This window comes from Melozone crissalis, unplaced genomic scaffold (genome assembly GCF_028551555.1).
Source record: "Melozone crissalis strain CALT ecotype California unplaced genomic scaffold, PUWL_Pcris_2 ptg000016l_1, whole genome shotgun sequence".
In the NCBI taxonomy this organism is placed as follows: domain Eukaryota; kingdom Metazoa; phylum Chordata; class Aves; order Passeriformes; family Passerellidae; genus Melozone; species Melozone crissalis.
The window spans coordinates 7,906,251-7,926,125 of record NW_026535794.1 but is presented as its reverse complement, the minus strand read 5'-3'; the positions used below and the strand labels follow the sequence as shown (position 1 = coordinate 7,926,125).

Below are 19,875 nucleotides of genomic sequence, written 5' to 3'. Positions count from 1 at the left end.
CTGTGCTGCAAAACATCCATGAGCCAATACTCATTCCCATTCTCTTTTATAAAGTGGCAGTAAAAATTATGGCACAATGGTCTCTTCCTATAGATGAATGAGCACACTCAAAATATGCTTTAACTCAGTTAACTCACCCACACTGAATCTTACCAGTACCAAACACCCACAATTTAATGGATACTTACAATATTTTCAAAGGTGCATATATCAGTAGAAAAAACTAATCCAAAATGAGTATTTGTGCATCTAAATAGGAAACATATTTCAGTATCTATTTTTGTGTTTGACCACAAATGTTTTGAAACGCCTTGAAATGACAAACCTAAATTTTCTGCTCGTACTTTTGAAAAGACACACTGTATCACAACCAATGGGTGAAAATCAGTGAGTGAAAGAGGCTTTTGGAAAAAAAAATTGGCTTTTTTTTTTTTGCTTTCCTTTGGGAAAACAGAGAAAAACATTCCCTTACAAGGAAGGTTTATTTCTTCCCTCCTTCCTCTATGTACTTAAAACTATTGCTGAACCCTTTCTTATAAGCTTTGAAAACAAGTATTTCCACCAGAAGGTGAAAAAGAGTTACAAAACTGCCACCAGTTCCAGCAGACCCAGAGAAGGCAGTAAGGAGTTGAAGAACCCCCATGTGTTGGTGTGAGTGTGTAAACAAGGGGGTGGTTGATGTTTTCCTGCAAAATCCAGGAAAAGCCAAGTGCTCCATAGGAGCGGTGTGATCACCACACGCTGCCACCCCTTGGTCACGGGATGAAAATGCTCACACCTCACAGCAACGTGATGGGAATCAGGCAAAAATCCCCCAAAATCAGCCTGCTGTTAATGAACTGTAATGGGAGGCTTTGCTGCACCAGCACAAGCATAAATATATTAGCCCAAAATAAAGAAAAGCTTTTTATTTTATGGGACAAAATTTTCTGACTCTCAAAGAGCATTTTCCAAGCTGGGATACCACCCTAAGGACTCCCTTCAGTCTGGCCTTTGCTGAAACAAAAATACATAAATAGGTGGAGAACAGCACATACTCACAGATTTCTATTTTTTTTTCCACCTCATATGTCTTTAAAACCCCTTGGAAACCAACTTGAGCTGCTCAAGCCCTGGGCTCAGTCTCTGCTTTCTGCACTGGAGCTCCCAGCTCAGAAAGAGAAATAACATGAGCTGAGTACTCCATGTGAAGCACCCCAACCTATGGCACAGTTCATTACTATTAGAGAAATGATTCAGCCTCTCCACACAGTTATTTCTGAATACTTAAAAATACATTTGCTCTGGTAGATTTTTTAGTGTGTGCATCATCATCACAGCTAGGGAAGACTGCAGAAACAGAGGCGGATTTTAAACTGGCAGCAAATATCATAAGTTTGTTTAATTATAGATACAGCCATAAAGTGAAGTGTAAAAAGTGTATCACTTGCAGATCAGTGTCCAATATTCAGAAATCATAAAATATACGATGGGCTTCTGTGCAAATACAACCTATGATTTTAATAAGGTTTGTAGCTATTCCTTTTGAAGGAAGTAAGCTGGAATTTTTATTCCTTTCAAAAGGTGAGCTCACAGAATGTCAGCAGGGCCTAACTATTTCCATGGAAATATCCATTCCCACTCTCTGCATCTTAATGGCTGGAGGATAACTGAGTTCAGCTCCAAGAACTCACCAAGAAGATTCCAGGAGAATCTTACAGACTTAAGAATAGGAGATCTTACAGACTAAACAGTTGGTTTTGCCCATACACACAGCAGTACAGATCTATAGATAGACTTCTGATACAATTCAAGTTGTTATAGTTTACAAGTCAGGGTTTCTGCAATCCCACAAACTCTTCCATAAAATCAGTCCCTTCATCTCTTTTGGAGAAAAACAGCCCAATTTTGAAATGCCTGTTGCCTGAATCTCAGGCCTCAATATTTCTGAAGGTTCTGTCCCTGACACACATTTCTAGGACGCAATATCTCCTCCTGTTAGACAAATAATGAACTGAAAATTAACACTTTCAATTACATGCAATGGCAAGTCTGATGTACCAAATTACTTTTTTCTTTTTGTATACTGATGGCTTTGATTCTCACTTTCTCATACTCACTCTGTTAACAAAGGATATTTGATTTACTAAATCCTTAATTTAATGAAGCACAAAACACAGTTTTACTGAGGCATCTCAAACCAATCTGTATTTATATCTGAATGAAAACTTTCTCAAAAGGTAAATAAGTCTGAATAATCAATTGCAGAATTAATAAAGTATAATATATGGCCAAATGTAATTTTAAACAAATGCAAAAAAAAAATATTCAGAATTCAGTTTTTGAAAGAATATTGAGAGGAATTAAAGCTTTAGTACTTTGGGACTGGCTTTATTTTATATGCTTAAGTCTCCAAGTAAAACCAAAAAGAGTTTTGGCTAAGTAATGAACATGTAAGAATGCAGCATGTGGCTTTTCATACAAAAAAATGTTATGATATTTCACTGGAGGATTCAATATTTTTAACAGATAACTTAACAATTCACTTTAAAAAGTACTTCTGTGAGTGACTTATAAAATGGATCAATATTCCACGTTATAGGGAAGTGTTGAATTTTTTATGCACCTGATTAATGCATTGTTATCATCCCAGTAATTAAAAGGAGCGGCATTACACACAATCAGCATGATACATCTTACTCAGCACCTCCTGGCAGTTGCCTGCAAAAATTAAACTCATTAATCACTGTGATGCCAAGAAAGAAGCCTGGAAAAGATGAAGAAGCTCTCTTTTATGGGAAAACAGTTCTCAAGTCAACATATAGGAAAAAATCCCTTCCACTCTACGATATGCAAAGCATTTCTCTCATCAGTCTAAAAGGCAAACCAATCAAAATTACCATTTCAAAGGTAACCTCATCAATCTAAAAAAGAGAATTATGCTAACAAAATTGTATAACCTGCTATACCACCACATTGAACTAAATTAAGAGTTCTCAGAGATGTTTCCTCATCTAAATAAATGTAGTAAAAATCTAATTTTATAACACAATAAATATGTATTCTGAATTTTGTTTAAAGCTGTTGTAATAACTTTAATATCAATGATGCCACAGACCCAACTAGGAAGTGTTTTTCAGGGGTCATTTATACAGGATCTAATTTCTTTATTACTCCTCTTGTAAATAACATGATTGTCTCATCAGATGAACAATTAATATGAACATTTTGCAAGACTTAATTCAGGTTTTGTCCAGTAGTTTGGTCTACCATATATGTTTTCTTATATACCTGCCATGAGTTGCATTATAGTAAAAACTTTAAAATTCTAAAAATCATAGTAAAAATTTTAAAATTCAAAAGAATGCTGTGACCTCTACTTTTATGTTACTAAAACAATGTTCTCAAGTGTGTCTCAATGGTGCCTTTAGGTCAGCAGTTGTCATATAAAATCATTAGTGGTTTTGATTTTAATTTTCTTAGGGAGTTACTACCCCCTTTTAACTCTTTATAGATTTCAAGCAGTATTTTTCCATCAGTAGTACTTCCAGTGGACAGAATGCTTACTTATAATACTGTGACCTTCAAAGGCAACATCCTGTCTTTCCCTCTGTTTTGTTCTGCATTGAGCTCTATGCTGGTGCTTAAAAATACAGCACACATATTTCAGTAGGAAAAGTCATCATCAGTAACCCATAAAATACACTCAGTTCTTTCCCTTTTATTAATCACATGACAAAGTTAGGAACAGAACAGTCTCATTCTCAGGTTTGTTTTGATATTTCCAAGTGTGGGAAGGGAGAAAACCCTTTGTTTCTATGTATTTAAGTTCTAGATTCTCCTAATACATTGATGTCAAAAGATGAAAGAAAAGATGAAAGACAATGTGAATGCCCCAGTTGTGCAAGATAGAAAACAGAAGTCTAATCTTAGGAAGGAAAGAGTTTCCAGTGCTGTCTCCTTACGCCCTTCCCCATGATGAGCACTAGCGCGTACTCCTGGCACCCTGCACAATCAGACCACCCTCCTTGGACCTGTCCCATGCTCTTTGCCAGCTCTCTGCCTCACTTTCCCCCTTCCCTCAAGGCTCTCATGCCCAGGGCTGCATTTGCTCATCCTGAGCGAGCCTGACTGCTGCCACTCTGTCTCTGCTGCTGTCGCCACAGACAAGGGCGAGATGTCACTGTCAGCTCGCCCCAGCACGGTCCTGGGAGTGTTTGGACAGCAAACAGCTCTTCCTGACCAGGGATAGGAGGGTTTGGCACCCCGGACTGCTCCTCCTAACCCAGGACAGGAGGGATTTCAGGACCTCGGACAGCTCCTTCTGGCCCGGGGAAGGAGGGGTTCAGCACCGCGGACAGCTCCTTCTGTCCCGAGACAGGAGGGGTTCGGCACCCCATACTCCTCCTGACCCGAAACAGCAGGGGTTCGGCACCCCATACTCCTTCTGACACAGACAGGAGTGGTTTGGTATCCTGGACAGCTCCTTCGGATCCGAGACAGGAGGTTCTGGGCACCTCGGAGAGCTCCTTCTGACCCGGGACAGAGGGGTTCGGCGCCCCAGACAGCTCCTTCTGACCCGGGACAGGAGGGGTTCCATCTCGGACAGCTCCTTCCGATCCAGACGGGAGGGGTTCGGCACCCTGGACAGATCCTCCTGACCTGGGACAGGAGGGTTTCAGAACCTTGGACAGCTCCTTCTGACCCGGGACAGGAGGGGATCGGCACTGCAGACAGCTTCTCCTGACCCAGGACAGAGGGGTTCGGAACCTCGGACAGCTCCTTCTAACCCGGGACAAGAGGGCTCGGTATCTCGGACAGCTCCTTCTGATCCAGAAGGACTCATGGGTTCGGCACCGCGGACAGCCGCCCCAGTACCATCCCGCTCCACCCCGGTTCAGCACCGCGGACACCTCCAGCCTCCCGCCCCCTCCTGCCGGCGCCGGGCCCCACGGGCCGGACGCCGCTCCCTGAAACACGCGATTTAAAGACCATTCCCACTGGTTTGTCACGACTTCATCCTCACGACCTGAAGGACCCTCTGCCAGAGACCACCAGTTCAGATTTCCCAGTCTCTGCTGAAGGGCTCTCCTGTGAACTGACGAGCCACTTTCTAGGACAGGTTGCCCCCTTTAGAAACAATTCACACTAAGTGTCCACGTGCGTTAAAGTGTCACCCCAAATCCCTGATTCTGGGCACACTTTTTTGCATTTCGTTGCAAAAGACACCAGGGAGGCACAGACAGCAGTGTCCCTCAACCATGCCCAGCAGTCACTGGGCACCCACACAACTCTGAGGGGATGGGGGAAGAAAAAAAAAAGGGGAAAAAAAAAAAAAAAAAGAAAGAGAGAAAAACTTTCTTTATAGAAGTTAAAGGATATTCTTAATATTATTATTCTGGAGCCTGTCAGCAGAAATCACTCGCACATGCTAAAGTGCAGGCTTTCCTCTGCTTCCGCACTCAGCGCTTCTGGTGACCAGAGAAGCGGCTCCAGACATCTGCTGTCTGCAAGTCCAGGAAAGCAGAATTAAAACAATGAGGAAAATGTGTCTGAGCCCAGCCCTGGAGGTGGCACTCCGCTGGCTCGCAGCGACACCTAGAGCCCAGCACACGGCTGGGAAGGGCCCCGTGTCCCCAGCCACACCGGGAGAGAGTCACCAGTGGGTACGGGCACCCGGGGAAGGGCCCGGTGTCCTCCTGCACCTGGCCAGGGCCAAGGGACAGCAGTGCCAGGATCGTGAGCGAGTCACAGGAAGAGTCAATTGAGGTCCCTGCCACTGCTGTCCCCCGGGGCTGTCAGCATTCAGGCACCTCGGGGACAGGTTTAGGTCGATTGGCCCCATCGCTGACAGAAGTGCTCTTGCTCTGTGGATCACACAAGTCTTTACAAAGGGACGGGAGAACGGACAGGGATTTAAAAGATAAACTCAGGACATTTCCCTGCATACACAACTCTCTCCTCTGAGTGAAGCAGCCCTGCTGTTGTGGCTTGAAGCTGTGCCTTGCTCGGGAAGGCTCCCAGAGCCAAAGCTAAACCCTGCTGCAAAGCTAACGCGTCCCACTCGGGCAAGAAGTATTTTTAACAGGCACAAACATTATTCCCAGCTGCAGCCATTTGCTTCCCCTTGTGTGTGCTTCCACAGAGGCAAAACACACTCAAATCCCTCTGCAAACCTAACACCAGCCTGCCATGCGGAGCCACACGTTTTGATCTATCACTGGCCCTTGTTCTCTCAGTCTGTCCCCCTCCTCGCCACCCCAAAAGTACCAGCAGCAATCGACACAGACTAGTTTAACTCCATCGGACACAGCAGCAGCCAGCGGCCTGGATTAGTCACTCGTTACTAAGGCGATATGTAGATGCACCCTTTGAAGGAGAGGAAGGTGTTCGGCCGAAGTTTTCGGCTTCCCCGCGGGAGCCCGCCCGGGGGCAGCGGGGAGGGGGCACAGAGAGACCCCGAAACGGCTGCTCAGGGGTTAAAAAGTTTCCCTGCTGCCAGCTTAGGAGGAGGCTGACAGGAAGGCGAGGAGGGAGGGACAAGGTGAAGACTTCTGCCCCGGGAGAGTGTTGAAGGATAAAGCACGGAATAGAAATTTTTAAATATTTTTAAAAAGGAAAAAGGGGATGGGGAGCTTTGTCGCGCAGCTTGGGGGCAGCAGGACGGAGCTGGCACCTGGCGTTTCCCAAGGTGCTGACCCCGCGCCCCCAGCCCCGTTCCCGGGAGCGCAGAGCCGCGCAGGGGGCTCGGTACCGGGAGAGCTGCGGGGCCAGAGCGGGGCGGGCGGCTCCCGGCTCCGCTCGGCTCCCGGCGGGCTCCGTCCCGCACCATCCCCGGCACTCCAGGGCAAGAGGAACAGCGCAAAAGACCCGCCTGGAAAGACGAGCGGACAAAGCGCAAGAAATCTCTGCCAGCTTAGAGGGGCACACAGCCATCCCGCAGGACAGGGGGCGGGGAGGGGGGGGCACCCAAAACCCAACCCAAAACCCAACCCAGCCCCACGCGAAGCACAGCGGCGCTTACATCCTCCTCCTCGCAGTCACTTCGCGACTGGTACTGGAAGCGGGGCCGGCCGCCTTCCTGTTGCAATGGACGCGGGGTCTTGCCGGCAGCGCCGTCCTCCTCGCTGCTCTGGGCGCCCAGGAGGTGACTCGCTTCGGGGGGAACGGGGAACGAGCGGGAGGTGTTGATCTTCCCGCTGAACCGCTGGTACAGCGAAGCCATGAAGTCAATCCGCGGGAAGCGAGGGAGAGGGAGGGCAAGAGAGCCGCTTCTCTTTTTTTCTTCCCCTCCTCTCTTCTTTTTTGGCTACAGCATGCTACACATGAGGGTGAGGATCAGTCCCACATCAGTGGGAGGGAGAGAGAGGGATGCTGCTCCCCGGTCCTCTGCACCGGCACCCGGAGAGAAGCCGGGGGGTTCAAGAGAGCAGAGACGGGGGAGTGATGAGAGGAAGAAGAGAGAAGATAGATAAATAAATAATAAAACGCAATCGAGCCGTAACACCACAGGCCCCGGGAACGCTGCACCATCCAGTGTTGGCAAGGAAAAAAAAAACCAGAAGAGAAAAAAAAAATAACCAAAACACTCCACGAAGACGTACCCCCGATAATGGCGCCTGAGTGGATCAGCATTAAATGTGCTTTGGGGGTGTGCGTGTGTGTTTGCAAAAGCAGGGAGGAAAAAAAAAAAAAAGGAAGGGGGGCTGGCTCAATCGCTGGCTGTCAGCGGCTCCCCAGGCAGAGGTGGCGGAGCAGTCGCCTCCGAGGTCGCATACCAACAGTGTGCACAAGCGAGAGGCAGAGTGACAGAGTGTGTGAGACGGAGTGGAAGAGGCTGGGAAGCCTCATTCAAAGCACGTTGCTCTTCCAGGGAAGGAGGGCTCTTCTACGATCATCTCCTTTTCGGTACCTTCTGGGGATTTTTTTCCTGCCTATATTTTTTTTCTTTTTTTTCCCGGGGAAACAACTCAAAAAAGAAAAAAAAAAAAAAAAAAAAGGCAACAGACACCTGATCGCCAGCCGAGAGAGAGAAAAAAGAGGTGGGGAGGGGGAAGGCGAGGCTGAGAGGCGGGACCGGCGGCTGGAGGGGCTCTGGGAGGCCGCTGGGCGCGGAGAGGCTCGGCCCCAGCAAGGGGGCGAGGGGAGGGAGGGCGAAGCCTCCCCCCAGCCCTGCCCTGCCCCAGCGGGCTCAGCCCAGCCCGGCCAGCGGGCACTGCCCGGTGCCCGTCCCTCCGCCCGCCCTGCTGCCCCCCACGGCCGCGGAGAGGAGCGAGAACAGGGGAGGGATGCGGCTTTTTTGGAGGTGGTCGTTGTCGTCGCTTTTTAAAATAATCCGGTAAATCGCGTCTCTTACTATTTTTGTATTAATTCATTTTTGCTGCATTAAAACGTGCTTCAGCGCCCCTCAGTGGAAATCCGCCCAAAGCTGCTGCCGGCGGCTCCGGCCGGGGATAAACAACCGCGATCCCGGCGGCGGGGCTGGGCCGGGGCCGGAGCTGGGGTCGGGTTTGGGGTCAGGGTCGGGGTCAGATCTGGGATCGGGACACGCCGAGAGCCCCAGCACGGCCTTTGCTCGGGGCCCCCCAGCCCGGGAGCCGCGGCCGCCGCTCCGAGCTCCGGGCGGGGACACCGGGCACGGCCCCGGCGGGGACACCGGGCACAGACACCGGAGCTGCCAGCGGGGACACCGCGCACGGCCCGGGCAGCACCGCGGAGCTATAGCGAGGTCCTGCCCAGCGCGGCTGCTCCGGACAGGCGGTGACAGTTCCTGTTGCTCCAGCATCAGGCACAGGGGTTTCCATAGCAACAGATGCTTAGGTTAAAAGGAAAGTGGCAGAGTTGGTGTCCCCTCTTCTGCTCTCCGAAATCCTCCCCTTTGACCTCTAAATTTGCCAGAGATATTGAGATCACAATGCACAAAGTATAAACCGGGGTTTGCTCATTCCCATTGAGAGACTTGCTGCTGAAGAGCTCACTAACTTTGTTATAATTTAACTGTTGTATTCTATGAGCCAAAATTCTGCTTCTAAACACTGTCCTTGTTTGCTGTTTTAGTTGTTAAGATAATACCATCTCTAATATATGTAATTTCACCAGTCTTTAAAAAAACACTTCAGTAGATCATGTATACAATATTCTAGAGCACAAAAACTCCCTCCTCCATGATTTCAGTAACTGCCTGATCAAAAATCACTTTGTGTCTGAATAGTTTCATCCCCTCCTTTTTATTTGTGCCTTCAAAGTCAGGCATGAAATGTCTTAACATTTAGATGAAAAGGGAACCTTATCTCATCAGGAGAGAAAACAAAAACAAACACTCCATCTCCTTCCTGATGGAACTTCAAAGAAGGAATCATTTTGATCTTCACAACTAAGATGCTGACATTTAATTAAAAAACATGATGAGCACACAATGCTCTGAAACAAAGGTCTGGCTTCTAAGTCATAGTGACATCCATCATAACAGAGGTAACTTTCCAGGAGCCACTTGGACCCCTTTTAAATTCTGTTTCAGGCACAAATTGATTACCAAAAATCTGGACACATAGTTCAGGTAAATCCCACCTCAAACTGCATTAATGATATTAGGAATAGTCATGGCCATATGATATTTGTAATTGGTGACAAATAGCACTGAAAAAAAAAAAGGAACAAGAGAATAAAATTAAAAGAAATCATGCATTTTTAACTTCTAAGGAAAAACTAGGACACAAAGGAATAATCAAAGAAAGCCACAAAAAGGCAAGATGAAACCACTAGGCAGGAAAAAAACAACAAAGATTAAATGTCTGAATTAAAAAGTTTCAAAGAAAGTACAGAAAAAAGAAAACATTCAGCATCACAGTTGAAAACCAAAAGAGCCTCTAAGGACCAATTCAGATCTAAATACATTGTGGTTTTAATTCTTAAGAACCAAGATCTCACATAATTGGGTTTGCTTAGTCATGCACACATATATTGGACATGTATGTGTGTACACAATTCCTGGAAAAATTACATTAGGGGAACACAGAATTGCAATGTCAGATACTTGAAAAGCTCAGTAAAAAAAACAAACAGCCAAATGGTTCTCATCCACCAAGAGATCCTGATCATGTAGCTTTGGGCTGTGATTCATTCACCCAAAAATAAATAATTACAGCTATTTAAAGGCACTTCTGATTCGAGCTCTCCCCTCCATGACAAACCAGGGACAGCAGAAACAATTTAATGCTGTGTTCTGGGTATCATGGTGGGTGAAGGATGTTTGCACCATTTGGGAACTGCAAGACACATTTCTGTCACCCTGTTTCAGCCAGGGTGACCTTGTGTGGAAGGGCTTTGCAGGCAGCTGTAGGCAGAAATATCTTAAATAACCCCCTGCAACAAGACGCACCAGGATCAGTCTGTCAATACCATTGCTGAAAGCAGGAGGATTTTTCTGAGTCATAGGGACCCAGATGATTGCATTAGGGACTCTGGAGGGCACTCCAGCCTGCCAGGGCACAAGTCAGCTCAGGATGTCCCTGCAAATGTGTTATGGAAGCCCTGGCTGCCTGCTAGGGAGGGAGCCCAGGGCTCCTGAGGCTCTGCTCAGGGCTGGAAGCTCCTCTCCCCTCTGTCATGGACATCTTTTATGAAAAATCCTTTCTTTAAGGTTTTTTCTTCCTGAGAAGCTGAGAGGCCTCAGGAACAAAATGTAAAATTTGGTTATCTGCTGCTGTGGAATGCAACAGGTGCATCTGTGATTGGTCTCATGTGGTTGTTTCTAATTAATGGCCAATCACAGTCAGCTGGCTGGGACTCTGTCTGAGACAGAAGTCTTTGTTATCATTCCTTGCTATTTTATTCTTAGCTAGCCTTCTGATGAAACCTTTTCTTCTATTCCTTTAGTACAGTTTTAATGTAATATATATCATGAAACAATAAATCAAGTCTTCTGAAACATGGAGTCAGATCCTCATCTCTTCCCCAGTCTAAGAACCCCTGTGAACACGGTCACTCCCCTCCACCTGCAAGCCCTGGATAATGTGCTGCTCATCTGTGCATGACTGGGAGCCCAAAGTCCTCTACAATGTCCTGGTTTTGTCACCAGAGAGTGGCACACAAGCTGCACACTGACAGGGCATGGAAAACATGGAGCCAAAACCAGGAAACACAGGAAACATGGCAGCAAAATGGCACTAAACAAACACCACTTCAGGAACTGGGCTTGCATTGCAGCAAAAAACCTTCTCAGCCAATGGCAAGATTTGAGAAGTGAGCAATTTGCGTTATGAAACATGTGTAAAGAGGCAAAATATTTCAAAAGTATTAACATAAGGTTCTTGTCTTTAAACACACATCCTACATGTAAGGAAAATCCTTTCCCTAAACCCTGCAATGAGATCCCAAGATAAAAATCAAGGCATTTCAAAATAAACAGTGTCCTCAAGCGTCTTTTAGTTGTATATTTAATTCAGTATCCAAAGTTTTGAAGGGAGGTTTGATTCCTAACTAGTGACATTTCCATCAAAATAAAGTGTGTTAGTTAAGACATTTTCCCTGCAGCACCAAAGTATGTTTTACTGACATTTTTAAAGCATTCAGAAAAAAATGACACTTATTTCTCCCCATGTTGTATAAATAAACAGTGTTCCCATATTTCAGCACTATTAATGTAACACAATCAAAAGCAGGTCAACCCAAGTCCTACTGCCTTTAAAACTTTACATTAAATATTTGTTTTGAGACAAATCAGCTCAGAATAACACTGGCAAAGAAACAATCCTGCAATATTACTCCTGGACATTTTTTATTTAGATATAACTTCTATCTGTCAGGGAATTCATGCATTGTTATTCATGTTCCATTCTTCTTTCTGACAAAGCAATTTATGAGCTTGCCATCTAAATAATATAGAGTTTGTTGCAGACAGAGCTAAACATGTTTCTAGTTTTCAAGTGGTGATAGCTATTAAGCAGCTGATTACTGTATTTTTTTAACAAAAGATTTTTTTTCAATAGTTCAAGTACACTTTTTATTATTTGAAACTATCATAGTTTCATTTTCCAATGAGCTTTTAAAGGAATTTTAGAATTTCCTGATTATTTTTTTAATATCACTCCCAAAAAGGCCAAGTAATTATTTTCTCTTTAAATGACTGTATTTATTAATATAAAACACCAAGGATTTTTATAATAGCAACTGTCTAGGCACTAGAGAGACTAAGATGCAATATTTTAACTCCTATTACCATGGTCAGCCAAGATAAAACCATCCAACTCATGAATCTCTAATGGCCCCAGGCTTTTCCCTCCTATACATCTGCTGCCTGGTGTCAACTGGAAACCCAACCAGAGCAGAACAGGAATTCCCTTTCCTGTGTCAGTCCCTGAGGACACACTCGATCATTCATTTTGATCTAATGGGTATGCTGGGGGGAGCACTGCACTGTGGCAAGATGTGACAGTAGGGCTGCAGAGGGGCAGTGGAAATTGTGGAATTAGTATGCTGAGTGCTCACTTTCTTAGCTCATTATTTGTGCCAACAGCATCTCAGAGCAAGAGATGTAGAAACGCAGCGTTGGACAGTGAGTGAGGACACAGAGATGAATATTTCTCTCTGGAATCACACACTATTCAGAAAAATAATCTTGCAGGCCTTACAATGACTAAAATAATAAAACAAATTGAAGTCCATAAATGAACAAGAAAGATCTCCAGGCTGGACTAAGAGAAACATTGTTAAAATTAGTTTTCTGGGCACCACAAGAATAATTCAGTCTTCCACAAGCGATGAAATGAAGGTTTTTGTGAGGAATAGAAAACACTGATACTCAAGTACTGGGAATAATAGACAATGGTGGCTTCACAGGATACAAGATTTTGGGGAAAAAAGAAAGTAGGCTGAAAGAAAAGGCTCTTCAGGAGAAGAGATGGGCCCAGAGGGAGCCAAGAAGAAAAAAAAAAAAAAATCAAAAGCATATAGAAGAGGGAGGGACACAGTGGAGTACCAGGAGGGCTGAGAGAAAAAGGAGACGAAGATGAGTGACATCAAAGAGGCAGAGAAGAAATGGACCAAAACTGTCAGAGATGGAAAGCACCAATGTGCCTGGGGAGCAGGGAGCCAGGCTGGCTGGTACAGGGTTAGTTGGAGCCACACAATGGAGCATTTTCAAAACCAGGGAGATCAGCTGCTGCAGAGCACCATTCCAGCACCTGGTGGATGAATGTTCTCTCAGGGGTCAGCAAAACAGGTGATTTTAACCACTGAGAGTCCTGGTACCCACCAAGGCCTAATTAAATGAAATCAAGAGCAGGTAGCTCAATATCAGCAGGTTCTTCCCTGTAGTGTGAGCAGGACTGTGTCCAAAGGAAATAAGTGAAAGTCCTAATGCTGAGGGCACTTAAAAATAGCCTGTATGAGGCATTAGAAAATGTGCTGTAAGGCATAATCCTGCCAACTGGCAAAAGTATAGATCACATGACCAAGAAGGTCTTTCCCATATGTTTTTTTATGATTTTGCAGTTGGTGCAGAGGTGATGAAAGGCAGGAAAAAAAAAGAAACCAACACGGACGAGAGGAGTTGGGAACAATGGTTGTGCAAGTGCTAAAAAAGGTGCAAGAAAAGGTTATGCAAAGCTTAAGTACAAGAAAATACTGATGCACATGTGTTTGTACAGCTGCACACCACATCAGGGTCCTGGCTTAGCCCCACAGCTGGTACTGACATCCATACCAATAACATTTGTACTGCAGACTGTCTTTCTTGTCTTAATTAACATTCTGTCTTTGGGAGCTTTATCTGAGAGAAGTTAGGATGAAATCCCAATTCTCTGTCTTCAAGAGAAGCCAGGAATTGGAGCATTACAGATAAATACATCTTTCCTTGGATGCCACGAGCTGCTGGCACCCATGTGAGACTTGGCCAACATCCCTGAGCTGATCTCCACCGTGCACATTCCTCTCTGCTGTGTAACCTGCCAGGGTTTGGTACTCAAGTCAGATATGCCACGACAGCAACCAGGTTGCCTGATTAACCTGACCTCTCAAGGGGGTTTTCAGAAAGAAAAGGGAACATATTTGTCTTCAGAAAGGCAAAGCAGGCTGTTGAAGGTCTTTCAGAAATGCAACCATCTTGCAAAAGCATCCTTCTGTCACCTTGACTCAAGGCAAGAGATGCACTCAGCCCTAGATGTGAAAGGTTCCTGCTCCATTTGTGTGCACGAGCCACATCTGCACATCCTTAATTGCCCAAGTTGGGAGAAGCTGATGCAATTCCTGCCTAATTCACCACTGTAAAATTGGCAGCACACAGAAGCAAAATACCTTGGAGAAATTCTGAATTTCCACTTCCCAAAAAGCACTTGTGCATGAAGAATCTTGGAGAAGCAGAAGGAATTTAATGAGTTAGCATTTCAAATGCATGCCACAGGATTCAAAGGGAGCAGGCAAGACAAAATAATTTAACTTGAAGACTTTTTTTTTTCTAATACAAAGATGTTCTTTAAACAGATCTGACTTCTTAGATGAGCTGTCACTAAATTCACAGATTTTTTTTTTTTTTGTTGCTTGGAACAGAATTGAAACCTAGATTTACTAAAAGACTCAAGGGATGTAATGACACAATTTTAGGTTTGGAACCCCCCAGATGAAAGGAAACCCTAGAGAGAAATATGTATATGCCAGGAAAAAAGTAGATTTAGAGAAGTGGACATCTCAAAAAGGCTACCTTAGGCTAACATAATATCCTCCCACTCCTTTGTTCTCCTTATGGCCCTGCCAGACATATGTTTCTTCCTCCAGTTTGGCACAGATTCAGCATATTCAAATGTTCTTCTCTTGCAGCATTTACAGAGAAAGGAGAAATGATGGAGGTTTGTAAAACCTCTCCCTGTGAGGAGCATGTTGGATATTCTCTAGGAATAAATACCAGATCAATCTTGAAGGCTATAGGTACAATTCATCCCAGTTTCTGCCTCCCAGCTGGATTACAGACAGGTGAGGAGCTGTTGTGGGATGTCTTCATGGGCAGTTCTGAATATGCAGAATTGCCACTGGGGCTACTTGAGGAAGTTTTCAGGCTGAACAGAAAAGCATCTGATGAGTTACAGTCATCTGGAGCTAAGTAGGCTGTGAACAGGGGTTTTATAGATCACAGCTCTAGATTAACTGTCTGAAGTCCCCTGAAATCACCTCAAAGTAAATAATGTCATTTTGGATTTGAGACTAATTTAAATTGGTTGATATTTGTGCTTCCTCACTCTCAGTGCTGGTGCATGTTCTTTCCTGCCTGCCTATTTGCCTTCATAAATTGATTAAGGAAAAAATCTTACAGGCTTGCTCATTGTTTTTAAAGTACAAATTACACAGTTTGTCTAATTCACCTGTCTCAGTAACAAAGTCAAAAATGGCTGAGGATGTTATTTTATGGAACTTTATGGAAGTTATTTTAAAGGTTTGTAAATGTTTCTGGTCAAGTACTGTTATGTAACAACAAATATACAGAATTATATATGGCTGTCAAACAGTGCATTCATTTTTTTAAAGGTGGGAGACACAAGGACAAGAATTGAATACTGATTGGAGACTAATAAATTACATCTTTACCAGTGTAAAAAAAGTTTATGACCAAAGATGTTTAGGGTCAATAAACAAGCCAACCAATGAAAGGTTTTCATTTTAAATGTCTCTTAGGATGTACCTGGATTAAACTCACCAACATATGTGCTTCTTTTTAATTTTACTGCACTCTTTCAACATATGCCAGAGGCACTAAACTTTGCAAGGGTATTCAGCAATGTGAGGTACTGGAATACACACTGGAATTATCAAAATCAGATCAGTGATTGTATAATCAATATGAGTTGCTGCTTTGGAAAATTCCAGTGGATATTCACATGAGCCTTGATGTATTCACTGCATGTACCTAAATTTAGGGGCATTTTATTTCTAATTTCTAGATAAACTGACAGAGATCTTATTATTGTTCAGTAATATCTTTAAAAAACAAATAAACCTAATGCTCTGTGAAACAAGCCAGGCACACACCTAGTCACTCCTGACTTAGAGATAGATCTATAGATAGATCCATATTATTTTCATAAGCCAAGGAATCATAAAAGCATGTCAAGTGAACTGAAGAAAGTATGAAAACGAACTTTAGAGATGTTCAATAATTTCACCATACAGATAAAAGCAATTCAGGACTCCACTAAGCGAGAAAAAAAACAAACTGCTTCATCATTATCTGAATAAGAGCCTGACAAAGGCAATCCTGGAAAATTCTGAATGCAACTGATCATTTCAAACCTCTGAAAAAGGTTTCTTCTTCCAGAGAAAAAGAATCTAATTCCCTCCAACACAACTTCAGCAGCACAACCAGAGCTGCATTTTGGAAAAGCACCTGAATGCAATTGTTGAAAAAAATGAGGCCACCATGACTTAAAGAAGTAACTTCTAATGAAATATCACTCGATACACTGGCTGATGCCATCCCTCCAGGAACCTTATCAGCAATGGGCAGGTGGAACTGGCATTGCCATTTATCTGGAATTTATGGTTCTTAAATCACTAAATTTTTTCTCAATGCTACATCTTCAATGATTTCATACAAACAACCACAATGTAACCTTCTTCAGCTTCATGAGGCCAAGAAAATTTTACCATTTTTCTGTGGAAATTATTTATTCTAGCCATTATTCACCAATTTAAATATATCTTTGCCCATCCAGTAACTTGGCAAAACAGAACACGCTGCTGATTCTGGGGGTGATAATTTTAATGAAAATTTCCTTTACTGAGAAAAGAGCACCCCCATTCAAAGGTGTCTGTTCTTCTGTTGTTGCTGCTTGGTATTTTTGGAAGTGGATGATGGTTCAAAAGCAATGAGCATGGCCCAGTTGTGTCACCCAGGAACATACGGGTCCTTGAAGATGGAGCACACGTGGCACCAACACTTGCGGCGCATTATGACAAATGCAGGCAACAACTTGTCAGAGGTGGAAACATTTGCTGGATAACAGTGATGGCATAAGCAGAAAGTAGGACAGTCACCCCAAAATGGGGCAAAACCGTGTTTTGGCTGGAATAGGACATGCAGGAATTTAAATGACCTGGGATTTTCTTACAAAAAGCATCTGTCGTATCTTGAAATGCACAGCGCTTTCTTTGTGTTAAAGGATTTGAAAGAAAGTTTTGGAAATTGGCTTGTATCAGGGCTCAAGTCCAATAAGGACTATTTGAGGGAGCTGAGGGTGTTCTTGCTGGAAGAAAAGAGGCTCAGGGGAGATCTTATTGCCTTCTACAGCTCCCTTGTAGCCAGGTGGAGATTGTTTTGTGTCACCTTGTTTCTTGGAAAAGAGAACAGTCTCAAGTTGAGCAGGGAAGATTTAGACTGGATATTACAGAAGATTTCCTCGTGGAAAGGGATGTCTAGCACTGGGCCAGGCTGTCCAGAGCAGTGTGGAGTCACTGCCTGAAGGTATTTAATAGGTATAGATGTGGCACTTGGTCAAAAGGTGGGTCAGCAGTTGGGATCAATGATCTTTCCCAAACTGAAAAATTCTATGATTACATGATCCTACAGAAAAGGAAAGAAAACACCTGAAAGGAGTAAAATCTTTGGAATTTACCAGTCTCTAAAGCCTGATATAGTGTGGCTTTCAGAACACTCATGGAGGCCTATTTCTAAATGAGTGCAGTGGTAATTATTCCATCTTTGTCCTGCTTTTGCCAGGGAGCTGCAGAGGAGCATCCCTGCTTTATCTGGGATGCTCCTGAGCTCCTGATCCAGGCATGAGGGGCTCCCTGTGACTGTAGCCACATTTCCATTCACAGAGAAAAGCCAGGCACAATTTCCCAAGGATATTTCTGAATTTCACATTCTTTAAACCTCAGAGAAAGGAAAACCAGAAATATTCTTGGGAAGTTGTGCCTTGCTTTTCTCTGCGAAGAGAAATGTGGCTACATGTGACCATGACTGAACCTTGACAGGGATTCTCATGCTGAGCTTAGCGCCCCTCTCCACCACATTCTCTAGCCAGGCCACCTAGTTTAATTCTCTGCCCTGCCACCTTGCAAGCCCCACACGTGTCCCAAAATGTCACAAAATGGGTTTGTGGGTCAGCTGCAGTGTGGGCTGCCTGCATATCCCAGCTCAGTGCTGCAGCCATGGTGGGAGAGGCCTGACTGCACCTTTCTGCTTATTTTAGGAGCAGCCTAAGGCAAGTTTACAAAGTAATCTCTCTCTCTCTTGCTACCAGTAGTGCTTTTCTATAGGAAAAAAATACAATAAAAAAGATCACACTGTGATTTCTAAGCTGACAGCAGGCCTTTAAGATCAGAGCACCAACTTTAAATTAAATATATCCCATCACACAAAGTTTTTGTCTATTATATAGCTCATATTAGAAAATAGTTGTCATTTCTTTATCAGATCCCTTTGGAAACTCACTGCTGTTGGACCCTGCCCTCTACTGACATGCTTCTCTTCTGAACACAATGCAGTCTCTTATATAGATGGAAACCTAGATGGCACATTTAAAATGAGTCTTTTTTTCAAAAGAGAGGAAAAAAAAAAAAAAGACAGGAGGGCAAAAATTTATGATTCTAGTGATGTCTATTTTCTATATCAAATAGCTAAGAGAGGGCAAAAAAGAAAAAATAAATTTAAATTAAATATTAATAATAATCTGAAGAAAATTCATTTGGATCAATACAATTTTATAAATACGAGTCTGGACTGCCTTCTACCCTCCAGAAATAAAACTGAATTTTTTATCATGTTTCTCAGGCCTGTTTTCTGAGTTTGATCCAGAAAAGACACCAGACGTGGAAGAAAGAGGCGATAAACTAGCAGCTGTGCCATTCTGCTAACCCACAGCATTAGCACACAGGGCACAAAGCAGCTCTGGGGGTGAGGCAGCACTTCCACTCCCCCACCCTGTGCACTGTGTCCAGTACAAAATAAGTGACAAGAGAGTATCTGTGATATCTGGTTTCACTTAAAGCCCTTAAAGCAGAGACAACACCCATTAAGGCTTACAGTAAATTTCTGAGATGAAATTTCTCGTCACTGTTTTAGGGCTGAGGCCAGTGGAGCTGAGGGATTTGCCCATGTAGGTCTGTCCTGGGGGCAGGAGGGTGCACAGGGCTTTTTGTCCTTTGGCCTTTTTTTTACAGGGTAATGACTCTTGCTGCTGGGAAGGCTCAGCAGAATTAGAAGGAGATGAAACATCAGGAGAGGTGCCACTTGCTAATTTTGGAAGTAGCAAGGCCCCAAACCAGGGCTGTTCATCTGATCTGGTGCCCAGCTGCTTGTTTAAAATAGGCAGCTAATGGAAAAAGAACTAAACCACAAAGATAGCAAAAATTCCTTAAGAAATAGCATTCATTCTTCCTAAGTCATTGCTATAGATGTCACTGGGGTTGGTGTGTGTGCTCAAGAAATTGTGTTTCTTATGCCACAATTGTTCCATGTTTGCACCACAGTCTGGAGGAAAACCCCAAGTGCTGTTTCTCTTTCTATAGGGTTCTCAGGTTATTTATTCTAGCCAAAAGCCACAGTTACTGCAGGCACAGAAAACACTTTATGCCCTCCATAAAATCATTTGACAATCCAAGGAAAACTTCCCTGAGACTGTTGTGCAGATCCCAGTGTGATTAATTGTATTTAGTGGGTACTTCACCAGAGTAAGGACTGCAGGGACTGACAATACCTGAGCATCAAAATTATCCATAATCCTAGAAATAAATATTTGAGGAAGAAAACCAACTGTAAACACAGATCAGCATCACCACTTGAGGGTGCTGCAGTAGTTCTTAAATATCAGCTCAAAGATGTGCTGCCAAGCAGGTACTGTACACAGAGCTACGCCACAATAATTCACCTAATTACCTCCTTGGAGACACTCAGAGCATTTGGAACTAAAT

The 19,875-nt window shown here is 43.9% G+C and overlaps 1 protein-coding gene across 2 annotated transcripts in view; it reads right to left on the bottom strand.

Moving 5' to 3' along the window:
• DPP6 (dipeptidyl peptidase like 6) overlaps window positions 1-19,875 on the bottom strand; it is a 515,287-nt gene that overhangs the window by 423,248 nt on the left and 72,164 nt on the right. The window contains exon 1 of one of the 2 annotated variants that reach the window (XM_054273201.1): window positions 7,004-7,656. The exons of the other annotated variant lie outside the window; for it this stretch is intronic. Coding sequence (XP_054129176.1) covers window positions 7,004-7,204 — 201 coding nt within the window. The 5' untranslated portion in view covers window positions 7,205-7,656. Of the gene's footprint in view, window positions 1-7,003; window positions 7,657-19,875 lie in introns of those variants that run through there. 2 annotated transcript variants of the gene reach the window in all.